The sequence below is a fragment of the Bactrocera tryoni genome, chromosome 1 (assembly GCF_016617805.1).
Source record: "Bactrocera tryoni isolate S06 chromosome 1, CSIRO_BtryS06_freeze2, whole genome shotgun sequence".
Classification (NCBI taxonomy): Eukaryota; Metazoa; Arthropoda; class Insecta; order Diptera; family Tephritidae; genus Bactrocera; species Bactrocera tryoni.
The window spans coordinates 3,250,488-3,275,690 of NC_052499.1; the positions used below are offsets into that span (position 1 = coordinate 3,250,488).

At 35.8% G+C, this 25,203-nt stretch overlaps 3 protein-coding genes across 4 annotated transcripts in view; 2 read left to right on the plus strand and 1 right to left on the minus strand.

The window, feature by feature from the left end:
• Positions 1-2,430: 2,430 nt before the first annotated feature.
• Positions 2,431-15,936, minus strand: LOC120782308 (DNA replication licensing factor REC). Of its 2 annotated transcripts, none has more exons than XM_040114524.1 (5): positions 15,008-15,936; positions 14,336-14,947; positions 13,652-14,269; positions 13,467-13,587; positions 2,431-2,969 (listed from the first exon to the last, which is right to left on the minus strand). In XM_040114524.1, exons 1-5 carry the CDS (start codon positions 15,864-15,866, stop codon positions 2,588-2,590), a joined length of 2,592 nt encoding a protein of 863 aa, XP_039970458.1. In that variant the 5' UTR covers positions 15,867-15,936; the 3' UTR covers positions 2,431-2,587. The 2 variants fall into 2 exon arrangements, with proteins under 2 accessions (XP_039970458.1, XP_039970459.1); XM_040114525.1 differs by lacking the exon at positions 2,431-2,969 and adding an exon at positions 3,843-4,338.
• Positions 5,506-12,949, plus strand: LOC120782310 (nose resistant to fluoxetine protein 6). Its single transcript, XM_040114526.1, has 11 exons — positions 5,506-5,820; positions 8,921-9,213; positions 9,814-9,976; positions 10,267-10,416; positions 10,480-10,855; positions 10,914-11,079; positions 11,743-11,822; positions 11,886-11,999; positions 12,062-12,402; positions 12,465-12,607; positions 12,670-12,949. The coding sequence occupies exons 1-11, from the start codon at positions 5,736-5,738 to the stop codon at positions 12,772-12,774; spliced, it is 2,016 nt and encodes a 671-aa protein (XP_039970460.1). The 5' UTR covers positions 5,506-5,735; the 3' UTR covers positions 12,775-12,949.
• A 4,200-nt stretch (positions 15,937-20,136) lies between the features above and the next one.
• The window catches only part of LOC120781520 (putative epidermal cell surface receptor), a 66,664-nt gene continuing 61,597 nt past the window's right edge, over positions 20,137-25,203 (plus strand). The window contains exon 1 of the mRNA XM_040113744.1: positions 20,137-20,214. The gene's annotated coding sequence lies outside the window, so the exon portion shown is untranslated. The remainder of the gene's footprint in view (positions 20,215-25,203) is intronic.

The window sequence follows — 25,203 nt, forward strand, 5'->3', positions numbered from 1 at the left end:
AACCTCGAAAGGAAAATAACCTAATTTTACAGATATTCACGATTTCTATTTCATTTGGAAAACACTAATGCGGGTTATAATGAGTTAATAAATTATAAAAATTTATAAGATATAAGGTATATAATGTTTTTATGTTTATCTAACGCACAGAATTAGTGGGTTTATTCAGTTGAGACACCGCGTTCTAACCAAATTTTTATTTAAGATCAAAAACCACTATTAGTATACATAGGCCTTACTGTAGTAATCATTTATAACCTGCAAATTTATGTTCTCAATTTAAGTAAGCCACTGTACAATGGGTAGTAAAAAGAAATAACGAAAATAAAATATATTGATTTTAATATAGTATGTAGTTATTGCAAGTTATTATAACCAAAACAAAAAAAAAAACAAAGACGCGTATAAAATTGTAAAATCACCTAAACAATTCAATGCACCGAATGTTGTAATTACTTGAAGAGAAAAAAATAAACGAACAAATATTGTGTATTAAATATTATCAAAAATTTTAGAAATGAAATATGAACTAGTATTAAGAGCTAGCAGTGGAATGTTAAGTATTAATGAAAAAATAAACATAAACTGAACGGTAATTGTCCGTCGTAGCCGACGTTGCGGGAGAGAAATGTATGAATTGTAGTTACTATAATGAATGCCTAGAATTATACATAAATTAGTAGCGAATGTGGTTATTGAATAGTTAATTTAAACTGATGTAGCATAAAAGACATTGTACTCTTATTATTAAGTAAAATAAATTATACTTCACATGTGTAATATTTGTGAAGAGGAATGCATTGAAAAGTTGGTATTGTATTCCAATAAAAACACACGGAGAATATATGTATGTGTATTTCCAAAATATATAAAAAAAAATATTTAAAAACCAAGAAAATTGACTTTTGTCTTTTTGATGATTAAAAGAGATAATAATTTTCTCCTGACTTGCTTAAGGGGGTCCTCTTAAAATTTCTTTAAAAAATCGATTTTTTTTTTATTGTACAAATCGAAGGCTTAAATTGTCTAGAATATGTTGGTGAAATGTTTTTTCGATCCGTAAATTAGTTCCGTCGCAACACGACTTTGAATGGAACTATGTCCTGAGCATTGACGGACGCTTTGAAAATTTGACACGCGTTTCCTCGAAACAAGCTTTTTCGAATCTGCGGGCATTCTCGTTTTTGTACCATTCAACCAATTATCTTCGCGTTTTGCCCGCCTAAAAGAAGACAAAATTCTCCGACGCTGTAACCTAAAAAATCGCAATATTTTGATTATGAACGATTTTTTACAATAAGTCAAAGTGGAAAAATCATGCGAAAAAACGATACTTTATTTTCAAGTGGCCGCCATTTTGTTTCTATAACGAATTTTTTCATGTTTTTTAGGTTGGGACGTCTCTACAGAATGTTATCATTAGGATTCGTTTGAATTTGTGCTTGTAGACAACGAACTGCGGCATGTAGCGTGCCCCCTAATGAGGTCGGTTTTCAAAACACCTTTTGCTGGAGCCGCCATTTTTGACACCCGACGCTCAAAAATTCTGATTTTATAGATGAAACTTGAATAAACATATTGCAGAATATCGCACATGTCTAAGTCAGTTTACTTCTTCAAAAAAAGATCAAATATTAGGTACTTTTTGCACAATTATGTAAGAGGACCCCTTAAGAGGTATGACCACGGAGCATCGAGGGCATTAGTAAAGAAAAAAAATGTTTAAAGAATGTTGCTATAATATTTTTAATGATGCTATAATAATTTGTGTAAAGTTTTGCTGAGCGTTTCTCAACAGACGAATGTCATGCAATATGCATTGTGAATGCGAATGCGAATAAGTCCTGTCTATATTGGATTTGTCAACTACGCCAGATTTGCCTATAATTTTGCACGTTTTGTGTAGCAATCAATTTCATTTCAGCATTTTCGAACAACTTTTTGTCTTTAGACGTTTCAGCTCTAGTGTTTGTGTCATTAACGTAACTAAGTATATAATCGAGACGTACTAGGAAAGTTTAGCCGGAAGTCTCGTCACTACCGCACCTTTATTCATTTTGGATCTATCGTTGTATATTCAATACAACGTGATGAATATAATATATAGTATATCTACTAGTAGATCCGACCACGCGGTGCTGTGTATACTTTTTATACTATTATTCATATAATAAAGTATTCAATACAGTGAAACTTTTAGTTATGAATAAAGGCGAAAACGTTTTCATCGGTATAAGAATCGAAGGCATTGTATTTGGGGTTTAATTTTGAATATGTTCATACATAAAAATTTCATTGGAAAAATAACGAATTTAAGGCTGCTTTCTCAATGTCTGGTTACCAGCCTTTCTGTCCAGTTAATAGAGTTGTCCGCTGAAAAGATTGTACTTAATAAACATCAACAAATTGTGAGACCGGCAGAGACAAATATCAAATTAAAATGTATTCAAGAATGTGTATTTAAACTTAAAGTCACTATTTACATATCTGATGATATAGAAAATTAAAGAATATGGTCATCTTACATCATATTTATATGTATATTAGCATAATTCAAACATAATAATACACATATTCATATCAGCGGCTAATCGGTCATCACTTCATACATATTCGGACCCTTCTTCAGCAGGTAACCCTGCAGGTTCACCATTTCCACCAAATTGCTAACGCCACACGAGATCCCGGCTCGTCCCGCCATATCCTTAATTTCGTCGTAGTCGAATATTCGTCTGCCCAATGCACTGGAACGCAACTGCAGCATTTGTATGAATTTCTTCACCGTACCCCGTTGACTGGTGGACGCGGTAGCCGTGGCTGGATTTCTATCGACATAATCGCTCAGCGCCGTATCCGCTATACTGTGCCGTACGATGCAGAGAACGTCACGTACGTGAAGTCTCGTAACTTCTTCGGAGAAATCGACACGCGCACGTGCTTGTGCGAGACGGATTAGACCCTCAAGGTGGCTGAAATAAACGTAATAGGTTTAGGTGTAATTTATTTAGCGATATACTTGTACACATTTCTATAGTAATGACAAACCGAAACCGAAACTAGTTTGAATAGCTCTCTAGAATGCTGAATTAGTAATTCTTGCGGTCCTTGTTAAAGCTTATCTTCTTCGACGTGCGTTTAAGATTGTTTTCAATGAAAATTCATTTTTTTATGCTCAATTGGCGAAAGGCGAAACTTTTTAAAGGCATTTAGGCATGTTTATATTTCTGTTAGTAAATATTCTCTTAAAAGACGAAAAAAATATCAACGAAATCAACACTAAATTTTTTGATAATTTGACTATGCAAAATATCAACAGGCCATTCAAGATAATTTAATTGAATATTTTACAAAATTAGCATCTTGAAAAAATGCTGATTCACCATAACAAAATAGTTAAAACAATAACAATGAAAACTAATGAGTACGAGTTTAAATGATAACACGTGGTTGCCGAAATGTGCGTGTGTGTAACATGAAATAACTGTGCACTGGGAATATATCAACACTTTAAATGCTTGTTTATTAATGAAATATGTATGGGAACCCCTCTTTACAACCGTTCTTCTTCAGCAACTTTTCAGCTCGCAAACTTAATCTTTAATCATACCAGCAAAAGCTTGTAGGATAAAAAAAGAAATTCACCGAAGACGCCAAGTGGCTTCTCGATCTGTGCTGACGAAGATGCTATATAAGATGAAGATACTATTTCGGGATTCGAGAACAAAAACAAATTTAATCATCGAAAATCGCTTTATTGTTTTTTTTTAATTTTTTGTATTGTTTTTTTAAATGTTCGCCATAAAGATCTATAAAATTTTTCATGCCTTTGAAACAATTGTCGAAGCACTTTTTCCACTCTGATTGAGATTCTCAAAAACATGCATCCAAAACGCCATATAAACGCAAATGCAGTTATTTCAGTCGATGTGTGAGAGTTCGCATTGTCGTAGTGAAGAAATTTGTTTTCCTGGCAATATTGGTTTGTGCACAGCATCAAAGGTTACCGGAACAACGCAATTTGGATCACCTTCACGAAGTCCGTCTTTGAGTGATCTACGACCTCGATTGAAATCACCATACCATCGATAAACACTGGTCCTTGATGGAGCTTCATCGCCAAAAACGGAATTAAGCTCTTGATGAGTTAATCAACGCCGAAAGTCGTAAAAAATAATCACGCGACAATGTTCGCGTTTAAGAGAAGAACATTTTAAGTTACTGTGAACAGCACAAACAGCGCTTGTATGTCAAAACGTTCTGAGTATCTATAACATCAAAATTATCAAACTTTACGATAAAGTTGTGAGTTGCCGGATTGCAACTTTAGGGTTGCCAGATCTGGAAATATAAAAGGCAACCTTCGTAAAATTGGTAGTGATTGTTTTATATTAACTCTGAATTGAGGATCTGTTTTGCAAGCGAGAATAAACTGATTTGGTTCCCTTTCTACTACTACTACAATATTCTCCTAAATATTCGAGTTGATCCCAGTAATAGTTTCGGAGATACAGCATTGAGAACTTGTGCGCTCCAGGCTAACTAGGCCAAGTGCGCCATCTTTAAACGCGTTTTTCTCGATACTGTGGTTTTGAAGTCGGTTGGCAAGATTTCTAAAAAACTACTCAATCGATCTTAATGAAGGTTAACACATGTTTTTGAGAAACAATTCCTAAAAAATCGCGAAATTTTAATTTTTTTTGTAAAATTGCCTGCCAAAATTTTATTTTTATCATTATCATATTTTTTCACTTTAGATGAGGAGTTTAGGAGTTTAAAATATTTTGTTCCAAAAATTTCAGAATTTCTTTGTTAATAGTGTATGTTTGTAACAATAAAAAATTCTAATAAAATACTTCTTTTTTTTATATGAAAAAAAAATTATGAAAAAATACTTTTTTTACCCAAGTAAACCCATATAACCCCTTTAGAGTAGTTAAAAAAAAAGTTTAGCTAGAAAAACACTTTCATTTTGAAAGACAAGTTACCAGACAAGAACATTCTTGGATACTACTCACAGCACAACTTTATATAAAGATACAATTAAGTCATTACCTAAAAAAAGGCGCAAATTTATAAAATGATTGTGTTAAAAACTGAACTACCATACAACTACATTCATGTGTATATATATAAGCCGCTTATTTTTGGGTTTTCATATTTAGATTTGGGGATATACAAATTTGCATTGATTAGCGCTAAAAAAAACCAAAAACTCGCCTATTTTTTGTTTTGGTTTTCATAAAAGCCTCACGCATGATAATTAACCGCTTTTACCACAAATCAGCTTGGTGCGAACAGCATCAACACATCAACAGCAGAAGCCATAAACAGCAGCGGCGTGTAATATTTTCGCCAACAATATCAACTGGTTCGATGCTCATGAATACGTGTGTATGTATGTCTGTAAGATTAACATGGCTAGAAGCGACAGAACGCAACCAACCTCAGCTAGACGAAAGTTGTCGCCTCATCTCGTGTGCTCATTCCTTTTGTAACAGCCGAAGCACGCGGTCGCCCTTCCCTGACTTTTAAACAAAACCGCTAGAATTTAGTGGGTTCATTTATTGTGAAAGTAAAAGGAAGTGTTGAGATGTGGGGGTGCAAATAATGGAAAATGAAGAACAAAAAATAAACATATAAAAGTGCATATAAACGTTATAGTGAAATTAAGAAATTGTGTATTGAAATAAAAGAGAAAAACAGAAAGAATAATATTATAAAAATTAAATTTAAATATGGCAATGTTTTGCAAGATATCCTTGTGGTTTATCACGCTGGTATGTTGTCTTGCGCGGTTGGCAAGTGGCTACGAAATGAATAGTAAGTGGAACGGATAATAATTTTACTAAATCTCTCGGATATGCATATAACTATGAATTTTAATCATTATTTGCTTCTTCTTTTTCGTAAATTTTTTTTTTTCAAAGTATTTTTAAAGTGAAAATAATGATTGCAGGACTCTTTTACACACTTATTAGTAGTATCATTGTCAAAAAAAAATATGTGTGTGTGTTTATACATATGTGAGAAATGTATTCCGAAGCCGTAATATTAAAGCCAGGTAATATTCAAAGCGTTTATGCGACCTTGAGTATCCAAGAAGGAAGTGTTTACAATAATCAAAGAACCCAAGCGTGTATGTTCATATGTACAGCTATAACTACTACATATGCAAGTGCAGCTGTATGGGCAAGTTTGTTGCTTAAGTCTTTTGTATTTTAAACGCACTAGAACACTAGTTTACAGCCATTTTGCGACTGTGAGGTTCGTGGCTGTTTCTTGCTAAACTTGGGTTGCAAAAGCCGATAATAATAGATAGAATTTGCTAACACATAGGATTTTTCGTGTTGCAGTCAAGTGCTGTAGCGTTTAAATCATTTACTAAAATTACCAAAATAGCTGTGATGAAAAACTTTTTAACTCAAATTCGTAATCAGGATACGTCCAATGCCCCACAGAGCTCCTAGCACATCAGTAGCAAATTTTCCCTTCAGATTTGTTGAGTAGTGGCGATTCTTTTATACTACACATACATATGTACATATAAAGTACGCATATGTGTTACCCATGCCGATTTACATTTATAAGGCTATAAAATTTCCATTCGAATTCTTCCCACCAATTACAGAATATAAGCAATTTCTAGAATTTCGTAGGATGTCTGATACATACAAAAATACATATACATAGCTATATTTTAAATACACACATACATATGTATGTATATATATCACTTAACAGCTCCTTGCAGAAGAAATCGAATGCTGAACTTGAACTCGTTTGCCCTTCTCTTTAATGTAGCAAATTAAATTCAATCAAAATGCAGAAAATGCAAAAATGGAAAGTGATCGAAACGATGGCATTGGAAACTTGTATCATTAAACCGGTAAATGTAACGGACATTTATTGTGAGTCAGTGGCAACAAGGAAGAATACTGTTGAATATAAGGATTGCAAAATATGCAAACAATAAGCAAAATAAAAATCAAAAAATAATTAAATAACGAAAAAAAAATTTAAAAAATATAAAATAAAAAAAGAATATAAAATAAAAAAAAGTATTAAACAAAAAATGAAAAAATTGTTAAAAATTGCTGCCAGCATTTTAATTAATTTCACCTTCCTCTTTATTCAAAGTCATGGCCGAACTTATTTACTGAAAGCTCATATGACGTATTACACCTGCAGGAGAATGCTCAGCAGGAACTCTGGTCTGAAATCGAATATAGTCATAGGGAGTGGAGTACTGGTTTGGTGGCCAGCATTAAATAAACAATATAACAGCAGAAAATTATATGGATTCAAAAGACGACGGGTTTAACGCAATGTTTAAGTCATGTCCTAATCTAAATAAAGCAGGCTATATTCTCTCAAGGTTGGGCTACAAAAGTGACTTCCAGGCGAGAATAACCTCTAAACGTGAATGGAGGAGAGATTAAGTAAGGGAGAAGAATACTATCTCAATCTATAAGGACGGGTCGAAAATGGACTGCGATGTAGGGATGCGGCTATACTCCGAAAATCTTGATATCTCTCTATCTTTCCGTCTACCAAACTCAGCAAAAATCTTCCTAGCGGAAGAGCTAAGCGTAGAGAGCGCTTGTGGAGTTCTACAGAACATTCACGGGAGGATACAGAAAGCGACCATTTACACAGAATGTCAGAAGCCTTTTCATCGCCGAAGATCAACAGCAGCTTAGTAAACAAAGCAGGGAAAGGCGTTAAATTCACTAGCATTCAACGAAAATACAGACAAGCTGTCTCAGTCAGGAGCCTCTGTAGATGATTCCGAGGCAGAGACAGTACCGTTTCCGCTAAAAGCGAACAAAAGGGAGCCAATTTGAACAAATGGCGCAAAACAGATGGCAATATAAAACCATATGCATAATATAATATAACAGCACCTGCCATAGCGGCAAGCTCGAAGGGAGTGAGAAAACGATTCTACACTTCCTTTGTGACATAAATTAGAAATCGAACCTTACATCTTGTATACCAGTTAGCTTTAGTGTTGAACGCCATACTCACTAAAGCTCGCATGCCGACATGAAAAGCTCTAAGGCATGCGCCAACTACAAAATAATATTACCACAAATAAGTTGCGATATTTTGGCAAATGTTTATTTTGGAACGTATTTTATTTTTATATATATCTTCTATTATGCCAAAGACGTTTCGTAATGTCTGTTAGATGAAACCCCAAAAGCTCAAAAACTGTCACATCAATTCAAAAACAAAAGACGCACACATGTCAAGTTCGTTGTAAGATGATTAATAAGGTTGTTGATCTTAAATATGACTGTTGCGATGGAAAAACAATGGCTTTTCGAATGACTTATGTAATGTCAATGGAAAAATATACAAAATAAATGTTAATATTTACGAACAAAAAATGCTCAACTTGAGCCGATTTAACAGATAGTCATATCACTATGTCATGTGTCACACCGATTTCGAGCACAGTAATATTTTTGTCAAAATTTATAAAAACCGTGTCACATTATTTAGGGATTTAGGCTTTTGAAATAACAGTTTTAAACAGCTCACATTTTTTTTTATTTAAAATGGTTACGTGACCCAACAGAACACACATTTTAGTTATACTCACATTGGAGTTTTTTTAATTCTATAAAATTTTAACACATTTCGCTCAATACCAAAGATTTTCGATAATCAGTTATTTACATTTTCCATGCAACTTTTTTGTACTAGAAAAAAAGAAGCAGCGTATTTTTTAAAGATTTCAAGACTCACTAAAGTTAAATAAGTCTTAAGAGCCAACTTTAATTTTTTAAGTGACTAACGAGTGCCCTTGCAGATTTCTAATATTATTTATCCATTATGTGTATTGTGCATAGGACATTGAAATTACGACTACAATAAATTAACGAACTATTTATCTTCCCACGCTAACTTGCAGTGACCGAGTACTTTAAAATGCCGAATTTGTATGACTTTGACGATTACGATCGTTGTTTAGAAGAGTATAAAAGCCAACAAACATATTGCTTTGTGCGTGCCGAGGTGCTGCCGCAAGACGACTCGGAGGCTTGGCGGGCGATCACCGACATATCGAAATACCACAAACATCACTTCGATCACAGGCACTTGTACTTTGGTCTATGTCTGCGCTGGTGCGAGGAGGACTTGGCAGATGTCAAAGCGGATGTGGTCAAAGAACTTTACGCTGGTCTACTCACCAACAACAGCAAGGTATGGCTAACTAAGCACGTGATTGAACTTTTCGAGATTTCATTTATTTGTTATTTGTTTTTGTTTTTTTTTTTTTTTGCCTACCTTTCCTAATTTGCATATGTAATGTCATTAGCATATCTTTATTGTTACTCACGGGTAGCTTGAGAAAAAGTCGCAAAAGCTGTCTGGCGCGTGCTTGGCTGCTGGGCGCAGAGCATTTTCTGTTTTTGCTTACACTCCGTGCTTTACAAGCATGCTCGTTTTTTGTTACTAAAAGTGTAAAAATGAACTAAATTAATCGATTGAGATCCAGAATCAGATTGTTGGGCTTCACAGAACATTAACGCACAAATATTTGAATTTTAAATTTTTGTTTATGTGTTAGCTGTGTATGCTCGCCGTAACGGTAGTAGGTTGTGAGCCTTAATTTCAAAGCGTATGTTGCCGAGCGGTCACATAGTAAAAAGGGAAGATTGTGGAGAAACCAGTTGATATGTAGATTTCTTGCAGAATCATGGAATTAACATTTAGTTATGTATCGAAAATGCTGTTTTTATTGCTGATTCAGTTTCAAAGTAAAATTTTAAATATAAAAATATATTTCGTGCTTAATTACAGCTCAATACATATGTTAATCTGTTCAGCGCCGAGGGGACGAATCGCCAGCGATATAACACCTTATTGAACCAATGCATTAATTTGAAATTACAACAAACACATGGACTAAAGGCGCTGAGCATGATTGAATATTGCGAAACCAATTATAAAACTGTCGAAATGGGTGAGTGATGCATTACTAGTGTTATTAATGTCCCAACTGAGCAAGCTATTATGTAACAGTTCATTGAAAATGTAAACAGATATTAAGGGATATTTCGAGTGCGATCACGTAGTGGCCGTAAGGCATTCTAACATTTCCGTATAAATTTCGCTTTTAGCAAAATTACTGTATATGAAATGACTATTGCACTACGATTTGCAATAACAATTGAGATTTAGGCATAAAAACAACAATAATGCGAAATTCGCCTGAAAACAGTTATAATCGTTATTTTATTTATATGTATGCAGATACGTGGAATCTCACCTTCTACACAACCACTTTGGTGTTGATTTTTCTGGTAGCCGCCAGCAGTTTATTCGACTTATACTGCAAGTACACGCCTGGGGATAAGGAAATATCCAAAGAGGATCACTACAAAAGCGCGATAACGGGACGAGGTAAGTCTCTTTTCTCACTTTGCTTAACAAACATGAAGTTTTTACTTAATTTAAACGCAATAGTGAAGCGTTTGTGTGTGAGCTTCTCAATTGTGCGCAACTGGTATCGGCTGAATCAGGAGCCGGTCGGCAAATTGGGGCGCGATCTGCGCTTTCTGGATTGCTTCAAATTCTTCTGCATGTTCTTGGTGGTTTTCGCACACACCAATTGGATACTGTACGAAGGCGCCATGAGTAATCCACAGGACAATGAGCGTTTGCTGCACACAGTTGCTGGCACACTGCTGATATCGGGCGGTTTGATTACGATCACTTTCTTTGTGTTTAGCGGCTTGTTGCTCACCATCAATTGGATAGAGTTGACGAAAAATAAGAATGACTTGAGCAATCGAGAGTATGTGGAGGTGTTTATTAAGTTCAACATATTTCGCTATTTGCGGTGAGTTGTGAAGGCGTTAGGTGTGCTTGAATTGACTTTATGCACTCCTTAATTGCAGTTTGACCGTACCATATGCTTTTGTCATCTTATTGAGCGGCGTGTACTTTGAAAATCCTGGTGGGCCACTTTGGCGACACATTGTGGAGCGCGAGCAGCTCGCTTGTCGCAAAAATTGGTGGGTTAACCTGCTCTATATCAATAACTACTATCGCAATAATGAGAAGGTGAGTAAAATAGCGGGAACTAAGACTATGTTCGCAAGAGGACTCTTTTGTCGCCCAAATCTACATTTTTTTGGCGACGGAACGACGAGAAAAGACGAAGGAAACGCGCTGGGGTGACACGCTTCATGTTGTTGTGCATAACAGTGCCTAACTTGAAATTATTTTCAAGGTTGCATTAACGCTCGGTTTCAACGGAATATTTACATTATGTTGCAAATTTTGAATTTTATTATCAATTTTTGTTTATATAATGTAGAAATATGTATACAAATATTCATAATATGTGAGAAATGTTTTTGAAAAGGTTGAATAAGTGTAAAAATTAGCTAATCGAAAATATTTTTGTGCACTTCGTACATGAAACGCACAAGAATTTCAGAATGTGATATGAAAATTGTCCGACTCAAGTTTTTGGACTCGCATCGCTCGTGTGAACACGACACCAAGGGATAATTTGCCGATAATGAGCAACAAAAGAGTCCGCCTCTGAACGTAGTCTTATTAAGAGCGATTATGAGGATGATTAATAAACATTTTAGATAAATTAAACACATTAGGGTTGGTTACATAACTTGCAATATATTGTATAAAACTTTCTACATTACAATTAAAACTCATCCTTCTTAGTTCGCACTAATCATGCTCTCTTTTCCCTGCCTACAGTGTATGCTCCAGAGTTGGTATCTGGCTTCCGATACTTTCTCATTTATGATATCATTGCTCTTACTGATTTTGGCGCACAAGTAAGTGTCGTACAAATCACTTGATACACAGGAAATTATACAAGTAATTTTTTACGCCCACAGATGGCCGCACATGCGCAACTGGCTGTTTGGCTGTGTTGGCGGATTTTTCTATGTGCTGCCCGGCTTTATAGCATACTTCGGCGACTACGATCCCTTCTTTGTGCCATCGCCACAGTTAGTTCAAAAATTTTATAAATTATTCCATTTATTTCTGTATATTTCCCTCCCTTAAACAGAACGCAAAAGGACTCGTTTATAGACGATCGCGAATTCAGCGATTTCTATGCGCCGTTTCACATGAACTTCGCCTGCTATTTTTGCGGCGTGCTTGCCGCCATCGCATATAGTGAGATTTCGGAAAAACAATTTAAATTGCATAAAAACAAATTGTTCCAATGCCTTTGGTACGCCCTCATCCCGATTGGTGTGCTATGGTTGCTATCGGCGCATCCCATTTATCAGCACTACTACGAGGAGCAACCACGATTTTGGAACAGCGTTTATGCTGCCATACAACGCAACAACTGGGGGCTGGGTCTGGGCGTATTTGTTGTGGGCATGGCTTGCAAAGTTGGCGGTAAAGTCAATAGCTTTGGTGAAGTTGAGAAGTAAAGTAGAATTCATGAATTCCAATTGCAGGTTTATTCCGCAAGTTTTCTTGTCTGCCTATCTTCCGTATTTTGGGACGTCTTACATACGGCGCCTTCGTAATACATATATTCGTGTCACGCGTTGTGTTGGGCACTTTGAGAACGCCGCTCTACTTTGGCACTGGCGTTATGGTAAGTGATTGCAGTGTTTTAAAATATTTTTATTTTAACAATTTTATATTTTTTATTTTCAGTTCTACTTTATACTCTCCACTATGGTGGTTTCTTATCTACTATCTCTGGTATTGGCTGTTTTGGTTGAATTGCCCACTTCTGCACTGCTGAAGCTCATGCGTTGATTTTAAAAATTAATTGCGCTTGCCACAGTTGCCCAACTAATGGAAACAGATTGCCAATAATGGTTGTGCGAAAGACTTATCTCATAAAATCAATCTGCCTATCACTTGTATTACTTAGTTTGACTAAGGAGATTTTTTATTTATAAATATATACATATATTTTTAATATTTGAAATACTTTTGTTTAGTGCAAAGAGTTCAATAACTGAGTAATATTACATAAGATCGAAAACCGAAACTTTTCCATTATTGGTTAAAAAGAACTGTTCCCCTTTAGATAAAACCCTGTTATTAAATGGGTTTAGCTAGAACAATCTCTATTATAGTGAAATCAGCTTCCAATAAAAAAAAGGAGTTCTTAGAATAGCAAAGCATTGCGAAACAACTTAACATTATTTCCAGGACAGTCGGAGCGAACCTGAATCGAATTTAATTTTTAATCGGTCAAAGATAATTAACTCGGCAGAATCCATACCCACGACGATCGGCTCTACATAAACGGAACGGACCCGGAATTTTTATCCAGCAAAGGACTGTCAACTCGGTAGAATTTTGTCACTACAACTCTACAGTAGTCCTTAAAATTACTTAAGTGTTCACATACATATGTATGTAGAACTTGTTAACCGAACCTAACCTCAAATTCTAATTTTACATCAGTTAAGTAGAAAAATTATTAAAATCTGAATTACCTTGTTGATACACTGTAACTTTGCTCTTCGTCTACTTTGTCACGCAAGCTCATATAAAAGGTTTTAAGCGCTTCGGCAGCTTCAGCGTTCAATAAAGGACGCAATTGTTGGCGTGCATATGCTGTAAGACCATCAGATGTTCACAATTAACCCGTCAAACAGGAAGTCATTTACTGCTAACTTACCTATGAATTTCTTCAGCAATATGGGCGGCAGCAAATCTAGTTCCTCCTCTTTGAAATCATCGTATTTTAGCTTTAAACGCGCACTTAAGTCATATTGCTCATCATCCAATTCCTCATCACCCAGTGATAAGTTCATGGAGTTATTCGTTTTCGGTTTTCTGTCGAAGCGTTGTGCAATCGCAGCATTTTTCTTTATGCCGTCGTGCATTGCTCTAATGTGATCTGTTAATGAGGTGTCCAAGTCTTTGTTCGACTTATCCAATAGCAGAAATACTAAGTGAAATTGCTGGAGTAATGCACTGCTCAAACGTGTGTTGTCGGTGAGTAGTCGCGAGTGATCGTAGTGACCACGAAGTGGGTTTGCGGCTGCAATAACAGATGTCGGCATAGCTATAGTTGCATATAAATTTGAGAATGGTAGTGAGACCATTTTCGACTGCATTATTTGCACTAAAGCATCCTGTTGGGAAGCTAAACGATCTATATCATCGATGGCGCAATGGCCTGTTTTGGAAATAGTGAGTGCACCCGAACTGAGAATGTGATTTGTACGACCTTGAAGTGCGGTAGTTAAAGACTGTGTGGCGGGAGACCAATGTTTGCCACTGAGGAAAGTGCCTATGAAGAAAGAAATATGCAATATGAAAGATACTTCTGTAAGAAAAGTTTGAGAAATTGTAGTACCTTTTTCTGAAATTTTTGCAGACATCTCGAGCAAATGGGATTTGCCAATACCAGGATCACCCACTAATAAGACGTTAATCTCAGACTCTTCGTGTATTTGTGAACCAGCGCCACCAAAGAGTGATAGCAAAATACCTGCTTTCACTATCTCTTGTCCATGTAACTCAGGCGCAACTGAATGTGATAGAAGCTTAAAACTATCAGGCTCAGAGTTTATCATGGAAATTGCATCCATATCTCGCTGAGTGAATGTGTGTCCCAAATGTTTTACTTTCTTAATGGAAACTGCTTTCATGTAGATTTTACTTGTGGTTACAGAGGAACGTGGATTTGCATTCTGCTCGTCGTCCAATGTACGTATTTTAATTATGCCACAAATAATGACCTCGTCACCTGCTACGAGCGTATCAACCAAATCGTATCTTAACTCGACATCAAGCATGCTTGATGAATCGTATTCTCTGTCAATAGGCGCTTGTAGATTGGCCTCCTGAAGTTGTATAATTTGCTGTGGTGTGATCCGTGTGTAAGGTGAGGAACGCTGTTCTATAAAATTCTTCTTCGCGAGACAGCCTTCTCTTTTGCAGCTATGCGGTCGTGATATGTAAAATCCTATTGTAAATCAAAAATAATATGAATTATTCAATTTATGGATGTATACGTTGTTTTTACCGGTTTGTCTCATTGCTTGCTCCTGTCCACAGCGCGGACATTTATATGCTATCCATGTGGCCGCCGCTTCTACTATGCCTATGGCAGACACAGCTCCGCGTACACTGCATAAGTTCCCTATCATCGTTCTATTCAAGTGTGAAATTAAATTAATTTCCGCAAAACCGTTCGGTCGTACGTATATTTTTCGTGGTAAAGTACAACGAGGCACATAAGCGGTACTGCTACTGGCCAGCTGACTGGTTGCACTATTTACGGCAGACATTGTTACTGCTTTGTGCATGGCGACGGCAAATGTTGCTAGAGTACGTGACGTTCGCTCCAGCATATCTTCTTTCAACTTAGGCCAAACAGTTGTAAGTGCCTTGTCGCCACAAACATGTATTGCCTCCAAATTAAAGTACTTTTCGTGTTGTATTTTTTTAAATACATAAGTCTCTTGATTTTTTATAAAATACTCTTCAACTGCTTTAATACGATTTGCTAGCTCTGATGTTTCATTATAGGGATCTTGTGGAAAATATAAATGCCAGCCGGGGCAATATGGGGGCATATCCGCACGAAAACTTTGAACGGTGTTTTGGATATCATCAGGTGCAGCATAGCATTCTGGCCGCAGAAAAGACGAATCTAATACTACATTCGGTGGGTGGGTAAAATAATTATTTTGCATTGCTCCGCGTCTTTGCCCACGGCAGCCTGAGTAATTTGCACGAGCCGGTGCATCAGTATTTCCACGTCCACCAGCTGGTATCGTACGTCCGTTGCGACGAAAATAAAAATACGGACGATAAGCACCTCCACCTCGTCCGCGGCCGCGTATAAAGCGTCCTGTAGGTCGCGCGGGCGGCGGATTCATTTTTTACACTTCAATTATGTGATTTACTTTAAAAAACAGCGATTTAAATTCGATATAAACCCGCGCATACCATTTCTTACAATTTAAACAACAATGTTACCATATCGTGGAAATCACATATGTGCAAACAGCTGTTTGTTAATTTCAACTTGCGCCTGATGATAGGCAACATTATGGGCACAAACGCGTTGCCAATCACCTATTTCACATAACGAAATTGACATACACATTTATATCATAAACATAAGCACATATATATGTATGTACTCATATTTTATGTAGTTAAGAAGCAAAAATATGTATGATTGTTATATATGAAGGTATGTACATAAATATTTGAAATTAATTATTTTCTGTTATGTTCTTTGAAATAGAAAAATTAAGCAAAAGAGTGACAGTTACTTTCACATACTACCACCTAATTTTTGCCACTAGCATCCAAGGAAAATGTACTTTTTTGGGGTATAATTTTTATTCTTGCACCTAACATTCACCTCAATGGCAGTTTAATCCAACGTCTACCTGGTACATCTGTACATGTAAGTGATTTTACATGAGCACGTACATATACATATGTATGTATGTATATCATGTGCGTTAGTTTACATTTGAAATAAATATACTTAAGTAAATATCAAAGCAAATATGTATGTACATATATGTGAACGTCCCCGAAGTAGGCTAAGAATGAGCCTCTATTTTTAAGTTTGATACACAGGCTTACAAGTAAATTTTTTATTCTAACGCTTCATAGTGTGCGATGTTGAATGAATTCATCACTACTACAACAATTATTTCACTTTAAATGCAACTAATCCAAAAATTTGAGACAAGTTGTGGCAAAAATAAATATTCTAAACTACCCTGCAAGAAAAGAAACTGATTTGGAGACAGAAAAAATTAAGGAAACCTTTATATGAGTGTGCAATATGAAATATATTAATTTGTTATTATTTTTGTATTAATAGTAGTAAACAGTAAATAATTTACTTAAACTAAGTCTCTTGCTTTTTTGGACGCAAACTTTATCAAATAGGAATATTTTATTTCTTAATCGTAAAAATACATATGTATGTGCATACATATTATGTTTGTGTAAATATGTGTTTATAAATGTAATAATTAATAAGTCTAATAATTTTCACACTCTACTAACAGTACCGGAGAATAATTTGGAAAAGGATATGATTGGGCGTAACCAAATTTCAGAGTGAGACTGCTGAATAACTAGAACGGAAATAAATATTGCTAGATATACAAACATTGTACATATGTATGTACATACATATGTAATCAAAAAGGCGCAGCTGAGTGGATCGATGATTTGACAACGCTCAGCGTTTTCTAAGTTCCAAAATTACCATTTAACTTCACAGGCACACTTATGGATATATGTAGCTCTTAAAAGTTAAAAAATTACACTAGTTAACAGTAATTTTGCGACTGTGATGTTAGAGAGGCTGTTTCTTGCTAATTTTGGGTGCTAAAACCGAAAATGATACTAAAAATTTCCTTTCCACCTCGATTTACTAAAATGACAAAATAGTCGAGAATAGTGTAATCAGACAGGTTGTTAAATGTTTACAATTAGCTTACGCTGTTATAGACGAGTTGTTTCTTCTTTTCGCTACGTGGCGCCAAATTGAGGTCCTTCTCCACCTGATCTCTTTAACGGAGGTGAGTTCTTCCTCTTCCTCTGCTTCCACCGGATACTGAATCGAAAACTTTCAAAGCTGGTGTTTTTGTGTATAACGATATCAGCCATCATCATCAACGTACGCCAGCAGCTGTGTAGACTTATAGAATATTGGTACTTCTCTATTTAGCTCAGCAGGTCATATTACTTTCTCCAGCAATAGGTTGAACAAGTCGCACGATATGGAGTCTCCTTGTTTGAAACTTCGTTTGGTATCGAACGGCTCGGAGAGGTCCTTCCCGATGCTGACAGAGCTTTTGGTGTTGCCGTGTTAGTTTTGCGGGCATACCAAATTCAGACATAGCGGCATAAAGGCAGCTCCTATTTGTGCTGTCAAAGGCGACTTTAAAATCGACGAAGAAATGGTGTATGTCGATTCTCTTTTCACGAGTCTTTTCCAAGATTTGGCGCGTGGTGAAAATCTGGCCGACAGTAAGTTTTTGAGGTTTAAGCCACTGGGCTTCAGTCTTTCACACACCACTCTCGATAAGACCTTCTATGTGATATTAAGCAGGCTTATCTCACTGTATTGGCGCTGATTGTGGTTGCCTCTGCCTCTTTGTTGTTCTTCAGGCGGGTAATTGCCATTCAAACCTCATTATAGTCTAACAATGGAATATCTATTCCATCGTCATCGATGGTGGAATCGGATTCGTCATCTCCACATGTTACACTTTGGCTGCCGTTCAAGAGACTGGAGACGTGTTCTCTCTATAACTTCAGTATGCTCTGGTAAGCTCCGGTTTTGAAACCTTTCGTTGGTCGCCTCCTCTTTTCGTAGAATTTTCGAGCATTACCCCTGGCGGCCAGCATACTGGTTTGCAATATACAAATACAGATGTACGAGTACATATGTATATACAGACATTCATATATCATATCATAAAATATAGTTATGCGCAGTCACGTAATAATTATGTTTATTAATCAGCGCAATCAATAAATGTATAGTGGAAGTTTTCTGTTACGAGGGTTGCAACTAACATTCCTGTCTTTACAAAAGATTGAAAAAATTCACTTAGATTAAAATTAAATTGTATTAGCTTTTTTTTAGATAATAACTCTTAAATTAATAACTTTTGCATTAATTTTTACTAATTTTGAAAGTTCTGCGTTCAACTTGATTAAGACAATTTTGCAATATATGATACATTATGAAACCACAAATTTTACTTTACTAGTTTGTTTTTGAAACTGAAGGAAGAAATATGCTATCTGGCTGATTTTAGAACTCTCGATTGTTGCTTAGTTGCGGCTTTATATGCTTCATTAAAAATCTGGGGAACACAAAGCATTCAACGTTGAGTGAACAGTTACAATGAGAAAGTTCATTTGACCATTTTTTCAAAAGTGCTAAGAATATTTTTTTCTGCTTAAATTTATAGCAAAATAAATAAAACTTTATAAAAAAGCAATCAATCAGATCCTCAATATACTAGAATAGTCCGATTTTCGAACAATTGAAAGCAACCCTTGTACATCCTATCACACCGTTTATTAACATCCTCCTCTGTTCCTGTAGCCTCGGTTATAATGGATTTCATTCAATACATTCTATTTAGGCTTCTGTAGTTACTAGTTCGCAGCATTTATAGAATAATTCCAACAGCACTTTGTGCTACAGAGGGTGTTTCATTACGGCAGTTTGCTTTGAAATATCAAAAGCACAAGAAGTAATGGCTATAAGGGTGAGCTACAGCTAAGTCGCAGTTAAGCAGCTAATCTAACGAGACACGATTGGCTCCTCGCAGACAGGATCTCAAGAACCGAACGTGGTCCAGTGAAGAACTGACAACTAATATCCAGTTACCATTTACTCTTCTTAACTAAGGAGACACCCTTTATGCATAAACTTGCATATTGCAGTGCGGCATTCAAATGACGGTGCTTTTTTCTTCAACTATTTTTGCATTTATTTATAAATGTTTTATTGTATTCGGCATACAATACATTGCGCACAAACCTATGCACGTACATTCCGATATTTGCGTGAGTAGTGATGTTTATGGATGTAGCAATTATTTGTATGTATGTATGTGTGTATATCCATAAATCTCTCTGTACGCGTAACTTTCGTTTTTAGCAAAGCCTTGTGGCGTTGGCAGCGCACTTGGATGCTGTTGAGCTGTGCCCCGCCGCTTGTGACTGACTGCGCAACAGTCATGGCAAAGTGAAAAGCAGGCAGCAAGGCAGCAGGAGCAACAAACATCAACAGCATGGCTTATAAATACTTGCGTACATACTTACATACATACATACCGAGATAGGCGGACGGGCAAGTAGTCAGACAGCGCGTTTGGTTGCGCTGCCACAAAAAGGGTTCACACAAACACTCATAAAACATTTAGTAAGAAACAAAGTGAGACTTTTTGCCTCAAAGTGCATGGCAAACGCAGTTCAATGAGCAGAGTCGCTGCCATGCATTCGGCGGGCCAACATGTCGTATACGTGTTAATCGAATTTGAATTGTGCAATAATTAAAGTGAATTATTAGCAATTACCCTCGACTACGGGGCTGTGTGCGCGTGTTTGTCTAACTTTCGTAAAAATTGTTTCGGCGATTTGTTAATTTGAATTTGATTTTGGTGTGCGGTTATTTGCAATGAATTGAAGGTGCACGATTGAGGAGACCTGCTAATTGACGCTTTCTCTGTCAGTTTACTAAAATATTAAAAACTAAGCGAACAGCGGAAAGAGCGGAAATAGAAAGGGAAAATATGAAGTGCAACCATAATGTGTGCAAATTTTTTTGAAAAGAAAATATTTTTGCCGAAAATTTTAAATATCTAAAATCAAAATCATTAAATTTCAATTTCAATATAGAATAAAATCCAAAAGTGACCAAAAACACAAGGTTTTTTGTATTCGTCGCGCTACTGCAAAGTCTCAAAAATACTAAAATTGTTATTTTTGTGCGCAGTTGCATTGATTTTGCCTTTGAGCAAAGTCACCGTGCCACAGAGCATTGTCATGCAACGAAGCTGCACTTGGCTCGCTTGGCGCAAAGTGCTTTTGTATGTATGTATGATTGCTAGTATGTGAATATGTGTGTGCTATAAGTGCATATTAAGTGCTTAGCAGCCTTAATGTGCGACGAGCCGTATACGTGACCCTTTTGCCGTGAGCCACTGCGCTACATAATGAGATGGAATCAACTCAAGATTATTGTACTGTATGCATTGTGAGGACGTATTGATCTTGATTGAGGCATTTCAAGTCTTTTTATTAATACTCAGATAATTTTGTATACTATACAGATAATTTTGCGGTATGAAAGCTTTAAAATCAAATAATACTTGTGTTTGTGGTTGAGTTGAAACAATTTTGAAAACAAAAATTAAACGCTTTTTAAGCAGGCAAAAGTTGTTATTTGCAATTTGTTTTTTCTATTTTTATCTTTTTTCTTCCAACTAAGACAATTTTGTTTATTCTACTCTCCATAATGACACTTTTGATTTTTTGTGTGGTTCACAGACCTTTCTTAACAACAACAGCACTTCTTTCTCCGCAGTGCCTAACCGAACTTTTATTTTTCGAAAACTGATTTTATTGCCACTTCCGATTCTACTTTCGAACCAACAACTCTACACTACATTGTAACTTGCTTTCTTCGCTAATTAGCGTTTTTGCCTTTCTCTGCTGTCATCATAAAGCAATTCGCTCAAAGTCAACTGGAAACGTTCATAAAGGCAATTGGCATTATGCCAAACAATCTGGTTTAATTCAATCACAACGAACCGCTTAGCCTCTTAAGGCTTGTTGATAGATTCATAAATATATTTGAAGCGGCTTATATGTGCATAAAGTTAAACCAAATCCGCTTACAATCCCATTCACCTAAAGCAACAACAAAAAGCGTAGCCGCTTGCGGACATTTACTGGACACATTATCGCTTTGAAATGCTCGGAAGTGCCATTGGAAACTTAATATAAATGCGAGGGAACAAAGGCGCAACAAACTTTTTGAAATTAATACCAGTTGCAAATCAAAATGCATATATTCTTACACACACACATACACGTTCATAAGACGCCAAAACAGCCAAGAAAACAAGCATAAGCGCCGGTACGTTGAACATACACCAGTCTCCATTATTTAGTCGCCACGCAACAGCGGCAAAAAAAATAACACGCAGGTCGCCAAAAACCGGCAGACAGGTTGCCGTCATCAACAGCTCAGCAGACTGAAACGTCCAGCGGTTTTATGTGTGTATGCAGTTACGATGACGGCTGGATAAGCAGTGGTCTTCTGCAAAATATTTCTTTAAAGTAATAAAGAGTTTTTTTTTTTTTAAATAGAGGCCAAGATTCATAATTATTTGGCGCCTTGGTTGATTAAGGCATTTCCGTTGAGAAGGGTGTGATGAGGGACTTTGTTAGTTTTTTTGTTCGAGAGAGAACTTTACCTCTCAATTGAATATTCAAATTAATTACTTGTTGGTAAGGCATGTCTCTATTAGTTCCAGTTTGATACAACTGCAAAGTTGGGTCCAAAATAGAAGCTCATAAATTCAAATAAAGAAAGAAGAGGAAACTTCGTCAAGCCCTCAGTTATTACTGAGGTTATTTGCCTGTCATTATTATCTCGTTTGCCGCCAAATGGAGATTCCAAATGTAGTCAGTTCCTTCTCCTCTTGATCTTTCCAATGGAGTGGAAGTCTTTCTTGTCCTCTGCTTCCCCCGGCCGGCACTACTTTCAATCCTCTCAGAACTGGACTGTTTTCATCCATTCGAACGACATGACCTATCCAGCGCAGCCGCTCTCTCGTGATTCGCTGAACTACGTAAATGTCGTCTTATATCTCGTACAGCTCGTTCCATCGATTGTGGTATTCGCCGTAAATTCACTTACAATCTTGTTTTCTAACTGAAAGCACTATTGTCCTTGTTAGCGGAATTAATGTATATTTATATTTGAGATAATTAATACTTTATTTTAATTTTTGATATTTTCATGTGAATCTGTAAAACATCGAAATGATTTTTTTTTTAATAATGCAGAATTTTCACCATGTACCTCTCCTTATGCGAAACTAACAACTACAAATTTTATAACATTTCTTTATAGAAATCGAAAGCACTGTGCTTTCATACGCTGCGCTGCGTGGTCAAACTGATTAAGTTGACACATACATATATGCACATATATACAAATATGCATGTGTTTGCTTTATTTTCATGTTTTCAATAGACAGACCGTTTAATATTCAACTTCAATCATTTTTGCTGAAGCATTCAAACAACTATTAAACAAAAATTAATAGGATACTTCCTTCCTCTTGCAATTTGCCACAGTCGAAAAATGAAAAGTCATGAAAGCCACCAAAGCCATGAAAGCCACCAGAGTCATCGCAATCATAGTCATGGCTGTCAATGCCGCCATGCAGATTTTTTTTAAGCAGAAACACCAGGCCACACCACAATTCAGTTGTCGGTGGATGTCAATGCTTTGCCATTAATGAATTTGAATTTGCATTATTGTTTTCTCTAAATTTTTGTTGTTTTTGTTTTGCATGAAATAATTTGGATTTAAGCGAAGCGCAGTGGAGTGAGATGGTCAAGCGGTTGTTGTGGTATTGGAAGTGAATAATGGCACATATTTATGCAGGAGTACAAGTATTTATGAAAGCATATTTGACTCGTGTTTAAAAGCACGAACTTTTTGAACTCGCTGCAATGCCCTTTTATTGTGCTCAAAATGTTTGTTTATAACCCCCGATTAAATCTGACTTTGAAAGCGGTCGCAGAAGGAGCTCATACCTAAAATTCTTTTGTTTCAATTTCTAAAGCCATTTTTTAAGATAATGAACAATAAGCTAGAATGTAGTAAAGAATAATTTTAAAGTCGAAGTTATAAAATTATATTAATCGGTAAATTTAAAGTTCAAGTGATAAAACTTAATGTTTAAAAGCATTAGCATTTTGCTTCCAAAACAGAACCTTTCCTGAAGAAGTGACTCCTTGCTGTATTTTGAAGTTAAACTTTTGGTTCCAGTTGCTTTTTTGTATCAAAAATTTATTGCTGCTGTTTGTATATTTTAAAGCCAGTTAATGAAATGTTAATGCAACTTCCATCTGTGCGAACATTTCAAAATCTTTTATGTACATATCTATAAATTGGAAATTTTTTCGTTCCCTCAATAACTTTTATAAGCCAAATATTGTATTTTACTCGTATCTTCGGTGGAATATTCTCAGATCTTTCAACTTTTTCTGATTAACCACATTTTTAACTAGAAATTTTAGACACCATTTTTCCCATTTTTCGTTTTCAATGCGGTGGCAAGTTTATATTGTTTGAAGCGTGGTCTTTACTATAGCAAGAATCATGTTTATTGGTTGCGCCAAGAATTCCGTATGAGTTAAAATTCGGATCCAAGATCCAAGCACATTGTTATCTATCACTCGGAGTGGGACCTACGATTTAAGGTTATGACCGGCTTCTATTTGAAAATTATTCCAAAAATCGAAAACACAAAGCTGGTGAAGCTATTACAATAGTAATGGGGTAAACTCTTTTATTTAACTTATTTAAGGTTTCATGAAATTTCAGAATTCCACACATATGTATGTATTCGCCGTAATAAGGGTATGTTTTGAAAATAATGAAATCAATAGTAGCGTTTGAATTCGTCCACGTAAATATCCGCTGAAATGTTTTGAAATATATGAATCAACATATAGCTATTAAGCTATGTATGTAAGTATATTACTTTACTCTCTTCATTAACACATCTTTCACTTTTCGCGGTTGCACACAATTACTTTCCCTTTCTTTATGTACAAAACAATCACTTACTACAGATATGTTTATCACCACGTACATATTATTTCATTCACACTCGCACTCACACAAAAGCACATAAACACATACACGCGAATGCATGCTGCATGAAAACTTTGAGCTTCTATCAATTTATTGTTGTATTTGCTCTTACTCATATCACTTTACGACTTTTGTAATAAATACTCGGACATGTGACTTTGTAGTACTCTGACTTCTACACACACACACACAAGTAACAGAAATTGTTTGAACTCGAAGTATATTTTGTAGTTATTTCCTCTTTGTCGTTGCGGCTTCGAAATTAATATACAAACAGACACCTTGTTGTTGTTTATAACAAAGTGCAAATTCTTCAATTACTCAAAAGGTGTTATTCACCTTTAATATTGTACAATCTCATTTTATAATTGGTGTGTGGCAAAGGAATTATGATAATTACTAATAATTAGGGAAATGGTGAAATAAATATGCTTGACATTCAATAAGAAATTGCAGTTGCTGAAAAATTTTTTTTTTTGGTAGGCAAGACTCAACCTCTCGAACAGGTTGATAATTCACGTAATATGTAGAAAAAGCATATTATTTATTTTAAAGCGTTGACAATTTGTTTAAATAAAATAAATATAATTTGTCTCAATTCTTGAGCATTTCAAAATTGCACAAAATTGGTTTGAAATTATTTGTTTCTTTTGCCGCACAGATACACCATTTAAAAACAGAGTATTCGACCGGAAGTGCAAGGTTAGCCATTAATCGGAGCATAAACTTCAAAGAGTGCTGTCAGTTATCTTGCCACCTTGTCATGCGGCAAGTTAAGCCAGTTATGTGGCAAATCAGCGGAAGCAGTCGACTAG